Below are 13,149 nucleotides of genomic sequence, written 5' to 3'. Positions count from 1 at the left end.
TGTGTGTGGGGGGGGGGGGTGTTAATTATTTGCTAGTACTAATGTTGAAGACTGACGTCACCAGAACGCACACATTCTTCTGTACAGTAAATAAAATAACAGTAGGTTTCTTTAATGCTTACCCCTCTTCCTTATACAGTACGTATAGCGTAGACTGTCTTCTTTTATACACCCTGGAGCTCGATCACTGTAGAAATACAGGGACATTATCTGGCAGAGTGGCAGTAGTTCTGATCCTTGGCTTGTACGCATAACCTGTATGTACGGGATCCTTTGTTGTAAATCTGAAGTCAAGGAAATTGAACTTTTTAAGCTAAATATCGGTCTTCAAATGCAGTGAAAAAACTTGAATAGGGAAACAGCAACGTTGCGGCCTTCGTCAGGCTATCTTTATGGATAGCTAGCTGATGAAGGCCGCATAGGCCGAAACGTTGCCGTTTCTCTATTCAAGGTTTTCACTGCATTTGAAGACAGTGTGCGGGTTAGGGTGTTTGTTCCTCTTCATTGTCGGGCACCTTACCCTCTCCTACGCAGTACGCACCCGTCGCCTGTAGTCGTGCAAAAGCCTTGCTTTTTATAAGCTAAATATCTCAAATAAATAATTTAGTCCAACAGCAGACTGCTGAGCGAGCGCTGGCGCTTTGGAATGGGGGGGTCAGATCAACATATGGAATGAATTCTGTACTGTCCATATATGGAGCGTACGGGTTTGATGAGGTCAGATCAACATATGGAATGTCAAAACAGGTGAGCTCCATATATGGAGATCAGAGGGGGCAGTGTCTTGAGTGTACAGGGTTTGATGAGGTCCCGGGTAGGGCCGGGCCTGCCGCAAAAAATGGTTTTTGAGGCCTGCCAGGCACGGCTGCACTATTAACTTTGCGGCAGGCCCGTGACTGGGGTGCGACTGACTGACTGACGATTTCATAGTAACTTTCATAATAACCTTTTAGTAATCATCTAATCAATCTGAGATTGATTAGGCAAATAAAGGAAAAGCAGCCCCCTCTTTTCCTTTGAATTTGCATGAGCAAACAGTCTGTCTCGAGACACACACACACCATCATCCAACAAACTATGAAATAATAACCTCCAGTGAGTGTTTGCGTGTGAATATTGACATGTACTCTATTCCATGACTGAAGCAGGAGAGGTTGTGTTACAATTGTCACCAAGTGCAAAATTGTTTAGCGACATAATTTATTAACAAAAATAGCATATAATAAAAGAAAGCAGGGGTCTTCAACAGGGGGGGGGGGGGCACCAGATCTTTGTCTTAGAGATAGCGTTTTTCTTTTTCATTAACCACTTTCATCAACCCTATAGCATCCCATTAGTTGAAAATAGCAGATGATGATCTACTACAAGCTCACATCTCGTGGTGCGGAGTTGCGAGCTTGTAGATCAGCTATTTTCGACAAAGTGGTTCGTGTATGGGGGGGGGGGGGGGGGGGGGGTTAAGTGGTTAACATTAACAAAAACATGAATTGAGACAACACTGATTGCTGTCAAACAAGTCTATGAAGCCATCAATGAAACTATGAAAAAAGTTCAATCTGCAAAAGAAACTGAATTTTATGCAAGAAAGTGGGGGTCCTTGCATAATCTCTCTCTCAGCTCAGGGGGACCTTCTGGCATAGAGGACAAAACATACACAGCCTGGGAATGAGAGGGAAATTAATAATTATAATTCACAGTGAATACGATTACTAACTGCAAGGGATTTGCATTTAGGATTTGGAACTGGAAAAGCAAAAAGGATAACATTACAAAACAACATACGCAAAGAATTGTACAGAAGGTGTATAACCTTTTAACTCTGGTGACGTCTATCACATTCTGATAAAGCAGTCTAAAAAGAACCGAGCTGATGTGGGCATTTCCCCACAATACGTATTTATTACGATTTATTTTTGCACACGCCTATGAGAGTACGAGTGAGCAAGTGTCTTGAGCTGCATCTCGATCATAAAATGTAAAAAGAAACAGATATTCTGGCCTAAAGCCTCACATGTGTAATACTGTTGGGCCCATATAATGTATACAGGTTTCAAAAGGCTATTACAGTAGAGAGATTAGATCGGAGCATTACAACCAAATATCAGTTCAGATGAATTGTGTGTGAAAAATGCCCCCTTGATATTTCATTTTCAAACATGTTTGAAAGTTAAATATCACTTTAAGGAGTAATTAACCCCCCCAAAAAGGACTTATTTTCTATCACGAATTTTCTATCATTAAGCCTTGAATTCAGAAAAAACGAAGAAGAAATAGTTGACTCAGTAGGAGACGCTTTCAGTCTTCCACCGGTCATCAAGTCATTGGCTTAGGAATGCAACAAAAACAAAATATTCAAGGCTTCACAGGGTGTGTGATTGATAGACAATAGGTCATTCTTTGGGTGAACTATACTCCCTGTGAGCTCTACAACCCACTGACGGGTTTTTACAAATATTTATAGTCCATAACACATTCATCCAACAGTTTGTTTTTCAGTAAAATGAGGCAGCCTATACACATTTGAAATCTCTTTTTTTGGGTCGCAACCCAAGATGGTCCTTGATGGCAGTACCGTTTTGGCAGTGATCAAACTGTGGCAGAGTCTGCTTCAGATGACACCCTCTCTACCGATACCAGTGCTTCTCATGTGATTTAGTTTGGGGAGGGAGGGTCCCCAGATTCAGAGGGCGTCATCTGAAACAGCAGCAATGACAGACAACGGTGGAAAAACAGTGATTGAGGGTCAATATAAAAACAATCGTTTTGAACATCATGGCCACCACACCGGAATGCTTGACACTTGACAGAGTGGCGGCCACCACACCGGAATGCTTGACAAAATGGCCACCACACACACAGGAATGTTCGACAGAGTACAGCGTGCAAAAGTGAGTGACCAAGACTATAAACTCAGTGGTGCCAGACAGCAGTCAGGTGCTTGATAGGTACTACTCTGCCCTGGGGCCTGTTTCACGAAACCTAGATTGGGGATTAAGCTGGGATTTAGCAGCTATCCATATGTTTTGACATAGCTCCACATCTCAAGTGGACCTGGCATGACTTATACTTCATTGCATGCAGTTATGCATGCCAGGGTCGTGCGGCGACAATAGCCAATCTACACAAGCGCGCGTGTGGCAGAACTAGTCGATGGCCTATTTTAATCTGCGCAACAACGACTAAATCAGGCTTAATGCAGGCAAAACGAGAACTTATGGCAATGGATGGTCATGTCAGGTCCTGTGCTTTAACAATGCACCTCGTAGGTCACGAGCAACGGAAATATGCAACACAACTTTCTGTTGTTTCTTCCAGCTTAGAAGTGATAACGTCTCTCTACTCTACCGATCATTTCAACAGTGTTATCAGGGCTCAATATGAGAGCATAATAATGTACATAAACTTAGACAACTTAGCAACTCTGGAATGCATCTGCCCTACAAAGCCAAAGAGCAGTAACTGTGGCAGTAGTGAAACCAATGGCCCCGAATGTCCATCTCCTGTTCCGTCAACGGTACAGTACTACTGGCCCTAGGGGTGGATGATATGGAAAAATATAATAACACAATATTGTTTCAAGCAGTATCACGATACACAATATAATTTTGTGGTTATTTTTCAAGTTACTTAACAGTACAATCACCTACACGGTAACACAACTAAAAGGAGTAAACGACGATTTAGACCAAAATACTTAATTATTTTGGGCGAAAGAAACAGTCGTTCTACAGAAGTATAAATGAAGGTAAAGAACTGCAAATCATGGAATGTGCATTCACTGTATCACGATATCTCAGAAAAGGCATATCGTGGAGACATTGTATCGTCTTGGTGACATTTATCTCCATATCGCCCACCCCTAAATAAGTAATGAGCGGACTTGTCTCTGACCAGTCGAAGAATCACGTAATATGAAATCTAAGCTCTAGCTACTCTATGTTGTCTACACAGATGGTAGTTACTGCCGTTTGCTTTTGTAAGGCAGACGTTTCCATGCAGGGAACTGTTGGAATGTGTAGTTGGTTTGGCTAGTCTATATGGGCTCGATTACCTTTGTCAGTGTGTTGACTTTGAAACAATGGGAAATGTGTGACAATACTTGTGTTCCACGTTAATTGTGTTCTTTCACGCACTGAGGAAAGCGTTGCAATGACTCTGTGAGGTAGCAAAAACCTTGTTTGACCTCCGAGTTTAAAAGCCTTTGTATGAAAACTGGACTTGGAAAACCGGAAATTGGCGTTTAAATAATTTCAACAATTGTGCATTTGCTCAAATCTACAAAAAGGTAGAATGAATAAAAAGGTATATGGTGTACATCCCCCCCCCCCCCCCCCAGGCATTTACCACTTGAAATAACATTCACTGAGCTTAAGCATTCAACACCTCTCTCAATATTTGAAACTTTACAACGAAATATCTCCATTGGGCTATTGTAACTTCGGTTTTTTATAGAACCATTGAATTAAACCCTTTCCCGATCCCCGACAGGAAAAAAGAACACCACAACTGTGTTGACATTTGCGACAAAGATGGCACAATGAAGGCTGTTGTGAACTGAAGACTTTGCGGACGTTGTCCCTTCCCCCGAACGTCACCCAAAACCATCCGGGCCCACGTCAAGTCGTCGACCCATACCTAACAGTGTACACGACGTCGTTCAGTCTCTCTTCTCCCGGGAGAGTTCCTCTCTCGTCGTCTCCGCCTCGTCGTCCCCGTCCTTAACAGCACTCGTTCTCTTACCGCTCTCTTCCCTCCTGGCTCCTCCTCCCTTCTTCAGCAGCCGCCCGAGCACGATGCAGGCTGCGGCGACGGCGTGCATCACGAAGTAGATGGAGGTCCAGTAGGCCACTGTGTCGTCGGCCCTCAGCAGGACGAAGCCCATGCACATGTAGTCGTAGGCCCGCATCTTCAGGAACCAGTGGGCCCAGTCGAAGGCGCGCTGGCCCCGCGGTCCCAGCCGCGCCCGGACAGACGCCTCCATGGCCGACTCGGCGGCGATGCAGAGCGGGATGGTGAGGAAGGAGAGGTAGTAGCCCACGTGCAGGCCGTGCCAGTAGGCGCTGATCAGCATGGTCCAGCCGGCTCTGGATATGGTAGAGGGAGGGAGAACAGTTTAACCCATTCTGACCTGAGATCAGATTCTATATAAATGTCTTCTACATCCCGACAGTTTTCTGAAAAAGCTATGTTTCTATGTCACTGGTTGTTCGATTTTTCAAAAATAGCAGACCTACAAGCTCGTAGCTATGAGCTTGTAGATCTGCTATTTTTCAATAGCTAAAGCATAGCATAATGCTAACACCAAAAGGGGTTCCCTCCCCAAAATGTGTTAAAAGGTACTGTACACCTACACAGGTGTTACTTTGCCAGTTATTATGGCTGATATAGGGCGGTATTTCCCGGTAGGGTATATAGAATGTATATGGATATTTACACTATATAAAATAAAGTGTCCAGAACGTTAGCTATGTCCGTCTAGTAGTCTATAAGTAAGTAGATCGGAGAGGCTTATTGTCGGTTTCGGTCCAGAACGTGGGAGTCTATCCCCGTTACAACGCTCTGGTCTGGGGGGGGGGGAAGCTGAAGCTAATGACGGTAATCGAGGCAGTGCATCGTTTAGATTCACCGACTGGGCCTTTTAAAAAAACAGCATTTAAAGATGGATTCCTCCTGCTAGCCACCACTGACCTGAGAGCGTAGGACTTGAAGGGAGCGTTGGGGTAGATGTAGTGATGCAGCCACCACTGCACCGTCATGTTCCAGTAGCGCATGCCATGTCGCACCTTCACACAGAAGTCTGTGTTGTAGCAGTCTATGTTCTGGATGGTTCTGAAGTCGTACACCACTGCAGCGCTGGGATCAGGGCTGCATGGGCCGATGGACACACAACAAGGTTTTTTTTAGCAACACATACATTTTCAACTGATAAAGAAAGACCACTGGTTCTCAAAACTTTCATTTCAAGGACCCCCATAACTGAGTGTACAAATGGACCCTTATGTAATGTCAATACGTGACATTATTCGTGACTATGGTGACTTTAGGTCAGGTGTTTACAAAGAAAACACTTTTCACCTGCCCAGGGCTAACGACGGGCTAGCCTTGGAAACCCAGACGTCTTTATTTCCAGGGAGGAAAGAAAATGTCTGGGTCCGAGTCCACTTCAATTCGGTATAGAGTAGCGCAAACGTCGATCACTCTGCTGATTTCTGATCGTCTGCACCTTTGTTAAATTGACGCACACACGTACACGTACACACACACTCACTCCTCTCTCTCTGTCGCTCTAATTAATCAGTCTCATGTCGCGCAGCTGTGTCTAGATTCTCCCGGCGGATCCTGCCGGGAGCTGCCTATGCCATAGAAAGCATAGGTGGACCCCAGGCTAGTCGGGACCTAGCCTGACCTAAGCAGAGACATTTCTGGTCTAGAGGGGCGGGTCGCGCCTCAGAAATGCGCGCACCCTGATTGGATCTCATCGATCTGTCCGTCACCCCCGGCCCCTCCTCTCCCCCCTAGTGCAGCGCTACGTCACATCATTTAGAGCGACGCCCACCCGGAAGGGTTGACTCCCACTTTTAGACTGGTTCAGCCCACGGCTTTTTCCAGGCTTTCATCTTTCGCGCAGACGAAATGAAAGCCTGGGTATCGAGGCTAGTCGGGACCAGACCAAACAAGTTTTTCCCACTACTGCCCAAAAGGCGCATCCATCGTCAGTCACTTTCACCAGTCTAAATAAAAGATTGAAAACATGTACCTGTATTTCACGGTGGGTCCTCCTCCGGGTTTGGACATGGCTGCCTCTGGGTAGCAGCCTAACCCTGCACTGATACAGCCAGCCTCTGCACCACACCACGCCGCATAGAAACGCATCCGAAACACAAAGAACACTGCTACCATGTAGAACAACCTGGAGAGAGAGAGAGAGAGAGAGAGAGAGAGAGAGAGAGAGAGAGAGAGAGAGAGAGAGAGAGAGAGAGAGAGAGAGAGAGAGAGAGAGAGAGAGAGAGAGAGAGAGAGAGAGAGAGAGAGAGAGAGAGAGAGAGAACTTTAGGATGTTAATCTGTATAATTGATCAGTGTTTTGTTTTTTATGTAGACCCAACCAAAAAAGCCATTGTGCAATATTCAACCACGGCTCTGACTGTTCATGCTAGACTCTCGACAACCCATTTTCACCTCGCCATATCCAGATAAGAACTTGATGCAAGTTGCAAATGGGGTCTACTGTACACACCTAGGCCTGTCGCGATTATTACATATTGGCAATTATTTGAGATAACCGCCGCTATCATCTTGCATAATTGTTTCCATTCATCTGTATAGATTCACCTGTTCATTGAACACTGAAATATGTTATGGAAATAATGCGTCGCGATGTGACGCTTTGTGAGCTTGTAGATCCAATTTCCATATTTAAAATATTTAAAAGATATATAAAATTATTAAATAATGGCCTAATTTGGCCATAGTATATTTTTTATTTTTATTTATTTGTCTTAACTGCCCTGTGCAATTTCTGTTCACAAAGCCTGTTTATAATTATGTTCCAAATGGTCCAATGCCTCAAAGTAAACCACAATTGAACTCAACTAAAAACACCATGCGTGTTCGAGACACAGCTTCCCGACACACCACCATGCATCGCACTCACTCTGCGTCACACAATACCTGAAGAGGAAGTGGCGTTCCAGGAAGTCCTCGGCGCGTACGTACGCCAGGGGGAAGACAGAGTTGACGGACAGGAACAGAGCCCCGTACAGCGGCACCAGCTTCAGCCTCTGCAGACACGGGCTCCAGCCCGGCAGGCTGAGAGGACTGGGCTGCCTCAGCCAGTCCATATAGGTCTGGAACCGGAAGAACGGGCCTTCGGGGGAAACCGAGGGAGGAGATGAGGACATGCCGGAGTAGAGAGAAAAGGAGTAATACGATTAAAAAGGAAATAAAGACAATTTATAAGAGACTATGGGCTGCATTTTGCGTGTCTTAACCCATTTTGGGCGGGAACCCCTGTCAAGGAAATGTGGAATGACCTGAGTTGTATATGTTATAAGTGCTCACCGACAGATTGCAATAACACCCTTTTTGGTGTTTTAAACATTATGTATAATTTAAAAAAATTATAAAAATAGCAGATCTACAAGCTCATAGCGTGCCACCGAGTGGCGTGCTATGAACTTGTAGGTCTGCTATTTTTTTTTAATCGTTAAAATGTCGTTAAATGGGTTAAGTACCAGGTCTTATTACTTAACTTAAGACCTGGAGGCGTGATCAATGCCATTTGGCTATTCTGAGTGGCCAAAGAGCATTGACCAGGTCTTAAGTTAAGTAATAAGACCTGGTACTTAAGACACGCAAAATACAGTCCATTTGAATGTGAACAGAATAAAGGGAGGAAAGGCTCAGTATAGGAGGAAGGGTGAAGGTGGATGGATGAAGGGTGGAGTTATTAAATAAAGACATGAAAAAACACTGGAACACATTTGAAAGAGTGAAAACGTATATATATGGACTCACACAAGATTGAACAAGTGGCAGAAGGCGAGACAAAGAGAGACGAGAGTTAAAAATGGATGCAAACGTAAAGATCACATCGAACAATACAAATGACTGTTGGCACAAACACAAACAACATATGGCTCAAGTATCAAACATCAAACGTATAAACAGAAAGAAGCTCCAGTCCCAAAATATGCCATTTCATTATTAAGATCTGTGATTACAACATGCAAGAAGAGGCGATTATTTCTGTCTTCTACAAAAAACGCCTCGAGTCGCAACTCAGCAGCTTTACAAACTGAATAGAGATCTGTAAACACATATTATTATTTTACCGTTTAATGTTCCCCAGAGCAGACTTACCTGTCATTATGCCGACATAGCAGTAGCTATAGGACAGAATGTCGTAGAGGGAGGGTTCCTGAGATAGACCCCCGATCACGGGAGACTTGGAAAACGAGCTCACTTCGTTCTTCTTCTCCAGGTGGAAACTACGGATCTCATTGGCCAGGCTCACCATCTGGTTTGAAAACATAAAAAAGAATGAAAAACTTGATTCAATACGAAAATGAGTTTTAGGGCATTTCTGTTTTATTGACAGGTCATGCTACAGGTCATGGGGCTGGACAATATATCCATAAACATCACATGACTACTACTGTATACAAAAAGAAAGACCTGGAGCTGTAAGATGCTGTTTGCCACTGTAAGGCTCTGTCTTTCTAGCGAATCTAGTTGAAATTAAAAAAAGAAAATTACACTTTTTTTTCATGACAGGCTCTTGCCAAAGCACGATCTAGCATTTTCATTTGTTGGAGTGCGGCCATTTCGACTTTTTTGGTGGAGCACTGACCGTAGCTGAGCACCCAGCCACCCACACACACACACACAGGAAGAGCTCTAGATTTCAACCTAAAACACTTTTCTGACCCCTTTAAGAACAAACAAAAAGTACAATAAAATGGCAGAGGATGTGGAGGGAGGCATATGCGGTGGATATTCTATACTCTATTGGATAAAGAAGAGTAGGTATACAGCACATAAATACAGCACATAAATAAGGTCAGTCGGACTTGGTAGCGGCATGCCCTGCCCTGCAAGCTGAGCAGAGTTTTGGGTACCTTGAGCGTGAGGAGCAGCTGGATGGCATTGGCAAACGGTGTGGGCGGAGGTAGACCAAACCATGTGACCAGTCTGAAGAAGAGGAGATAGAGGAAGGTCCATGCCAGGGAGAGAGCAGGTGCACTCCTGGTTGACATACAAAGTCATAGAACATCGTTTTGTTCACTAGAGAAGATTAACAGACGGGAGAAACGCTATATTTAAATTAACTGGCTCCACGGCTCTATACTAGATCCACTCCTTTTTTCCCCCCTCTACACCAAATCCCTTTGCCGAAAACAGCTGAACTGTTGAGTTTTGAGTTTGTAGATTTGTCAATTTTGCCAAATGAAAAAGAACAGAAAAAGGGTTAAAATACATTGGGAGAAAAGCACAGGAAGACAAGACATCACAAGTATGTTTTCTTGCAGGGCAAATGCCAAAAAGGGATTTGCATCATAAACGGAATCAATACGACCCAAAATATACAAAACGTACTGTACACTATCACAGCTTGTGATAGTGAAATCATCCATCTACTCTACGCGCCAGCCCTGCCGTTGTAGTACAAAAACAATGCTTGCAAAAGTTGTGCTTCCGTCTCACACTGTCAATGTATAATTTGAGGAAACCCTGACATGGTATCTGCTTATTATAACTGAAAGGGTCCGCAACAGAAAGTTCAGTCATGGTTTTGAAAACAAACAGCAGGGGGCGATCTGAACCCCTTCTCTCACTGTAGCAGGCAACAACAGCATGATGTACCTTCGCCTATATCTCACTCAAGACTTCTGCTCTCTTCTGCTTTATCTTTCACAACATAGCAGTTTTGAAATGCAACTCTGTGGGTTCATCACTTCTGCAGGAATATAAGAACTCACGTTGAGTAATGTACAGTGCAACCTGGACATGCGGACGGGCCCTGTCAAATGTGTGAACTATTCTACGAAGACGTTCGACTCTGTACTGGCCTCGCTCTCTCTCACCTCCAACTGGTTTTGACGATGATCCATGTTCCAATCACTGTCACCAGAGAGTGCAGAGTGTGGATCTGACAGGTTGCTATGGCAACAGACAGACCTAAGAGCAAAGATGCCCCTTGCTTCACAGGAGGACCTAGAAAGAGAATAGTCAAAGCAAAGCCAATGCAACATGGTTAATATGATGTATGTTCTGAAGCAAAGCAAATTGAGGGCTCGTGGTCAAAACGGTGCTTGATTGAAGGTCTGATACAGGCAGAGGCACCTCAGTGGCTTTGCTGGGCGTTCTCAGACACATGGGGACCAATGTTGATTTTGACAGCAAATTTTGATTTAGTTCAGGCATAGACTTTTGTATAAAATAAAATTTAGTTTGAGTCATATTTTAGTCACCTGAAATGTTTTAGTGTTGGGTTAGGATTAGGGCATTTTGGCAGGCCATGATGTCGTAATGCATCATTTTACACATACCTGTAGTTGAATGCTGAAAATAGCCGAGCTACAAGCTCGCGTTGCGCTGCGACGCATTGTGAGCTTGTAGATCTGCTATTTTCAGAGGGTAACACCCGAGCGCAACCAAACATAAAATACCATGTCTTAGGTCTCTTCTCCATATAGTCCCATTTTAATCTAGTATTTAATTTGAAATTGTCAATATATTTAGTCAGTGAAAGAAAAGCTATTTTTTGGCAACGAAATCAACACTGATGGGGACACAGGTAGATGGGTACAAACATGGTCAACTTTTACTGAAGAGAATTAAGGCAAGATCGTACAAGCCAGAGCAGGTAATACATTGCTGGAATGATGGCAGAGCATTTGGGGATGGCTGATTTGTCCTGTACACATCGATTAGATTGATGCACAGCAGATATGCAGTAACAACCCAGACCAAAACCCAATTAGCTTGAGGCCAGTTGTGACTTGTGACTGCTTAAATCAGCCACCAGCCACACACATCAAAGCATGTTACAGAAAAACAAAACACAACACAACACACAAGAAGCACAACATTTTCTCCATTAGATGAACTTGATCTCTTCATTCACAAAAGCATGATGTTTTGGCCCAGTTTTAATCTAAATCTAACAAAGCCCTTTGAATAATCTGATAAAAGCCATCTGGGCACGCACAAGCATCATATTCTTTGTGAATAAAGAGATACTTTAATGGAGTGATAGTGTCATGCACTGTACTGTGGCTGTCAATGACCATTGTTCACTCTTAGACAAAACTGCTATAGCCACCATATAATAATTAATACAGACAACCGATCTAAAGCCTATGTGGCTTTATCTGTATATTCTTTCTTATATACAGCTACAGACCACAAAATATAACTACTAAATAGCTCACTAGCAGAATATTTAAACACCTGCTTGGTGAGGCATTTTTGCTGAAAGCAAGAGAGTACTAGTAGAGAGAAATACTGCATTGTGTAGTATACCGGTATGTCAACTAGCAGGTGAGTTTAAGTTTATGCATAAACCCAAGTGACAAACAGCCAGATACAACTCTGTCTCTAGCTTGCCACCAGCAGTGGTCTGCACCTTAAGAATTTATCCAAATCCTATGGCTAATGGCTATGGTCCAGAGCTACTGCAATCTAACAGATTATTTGCTGAATGCCATTGTCTTCATTTAAGAAGAGTTTAGTCCACAATATACTCACTGAGATAACGGAATAAGAAGCCAACGGGGATGGAGGCAGCGAGGACGGCCAGATACACCAGCTCATCAGGAGACATTCTCTCTGCTAGCAAATCAACACATACATGATTTTAACCAGTGATCAGATCGGATCACCGACTTCGAAAATAGCCGATGTACGATTGGCTATCTGCCATTTAATTGAGGACTGAATATATATATATATACACACACACACACACACACACACACACACACACACACACACACACACACTTGAATTTCCTAGTACGTATGGTACCGGTATGTGTATTAGATTAGAATGAAGCCTGCATTTTGAACGACTTCTTGACAGCCCAGACTAGAGGAACTAGCTACCACACATTTGAGTCTGATTCAGTTAGTTAATGGCATGCAAATGGAAATTAAACACTCAGTTTAGCCAGTTGTAGTGTTGTAAAGTGTGCAATCAATACATAATCCGACATATCCCATCATCACTATTAAAATGCTAACTACGAGCCAGTGAAATGAGACTTGCATGCTTGACACGTTAGCCTGGCTGGCTCAGACAGAATGAAGTGTTAGCCTACTACTACGACTATATGAGGTCACTGCAGATTTACGTCTATGTAAGAGGGCAAACAAACGTTACTTACATTTAGAAAAATTCACCAGTTTAAATACTTCCAGGCATTCGTGCAGGCTTCAAACTGCTATAGCAGCTCTGCTCCATCTAGCTAGCTATTTGGTTTGAGGGCTGTCAGTGTAAGGTACTTTTATACCTTTAAAGCATAAGTGAGGACGCTCAATTTAGTTCGGTCCAGTCCCGAGACTCCCGACAAACTCAAATAACCACAATGGATACAAGCCTTGGGCTTTTTTTCTTATCCTTTTATAAATCTGTACCATTGTAGCTT

The 13,149-nt window shown here is 43.5% G+C and overlaps 1 protein-coding gene across 2 annotated transcripts; it reads right to left on the bottom strand.

Moving 5' to 3' along the window:
• Positions 1 to 4,408: 4,408 nt before the first annotated feature.
• On the bottom strand, positions 4,409 to 13,003 carry mboat7 (membrane bound O-acyltransferase domain containing 7). 2 transcript variants are annotated; one of them, XM_083761611.1, is made up of 9 exons: positions 12,889 to 13,003; positions 12,252 to 12,335; positions 10,586 to 10,715; positions 9,620 to 9,746; positions 8,862 to 9,018; positions 7,671 to 7,866; positions 6,758 to 6,910; positions 5,689 to 5,865; positions 4,409 to 5,084 (listed from the first exon to the last, which is right to left on the bottom strand). In XM_083761611.1, exons 2-9 carry the CDS (start codon positions 12,325 to 12,327, stop codon positions 4,658 to 4,660), a joined length of 1,443 nt encoding a protein of 480 aa, XP_083617737.1. In that variant the 5' UTR covers positions 12,328 to 12,335; positions 12,889 to 13,003; the 3' UTR covers positions 4,409 to 4,657. The 2 variants fall into 2 exon arrangements, with proteins under 2 accessions (XP_083617737.1, XP_083617738.1); XM_083761612.1 differs by having other exon boundaries at positions 12,252 to 12,332; positions 12,889 to 12,953.
• Positions 13,004 to 13,149: the final 146 nt, after the last annotated feature.

The sequence above is a fragment of the Protomyctophum parallelum genome (genome assembly GCF_964188405.1).
Source record: "Protomyctophum parallelum genome assembly, chromosome: 3".
NCBI classification, from domain to species: domain Eukaryota; kingdom Metazoa; phylum Chordata; class Actinopteri; order Myctophiformes; family Myctophidae; genus Protomyctophum; species Protomyctophum parallelum.
This window is presented reverse-complemented; position numbering and strand designations above follow the sequence as displayed.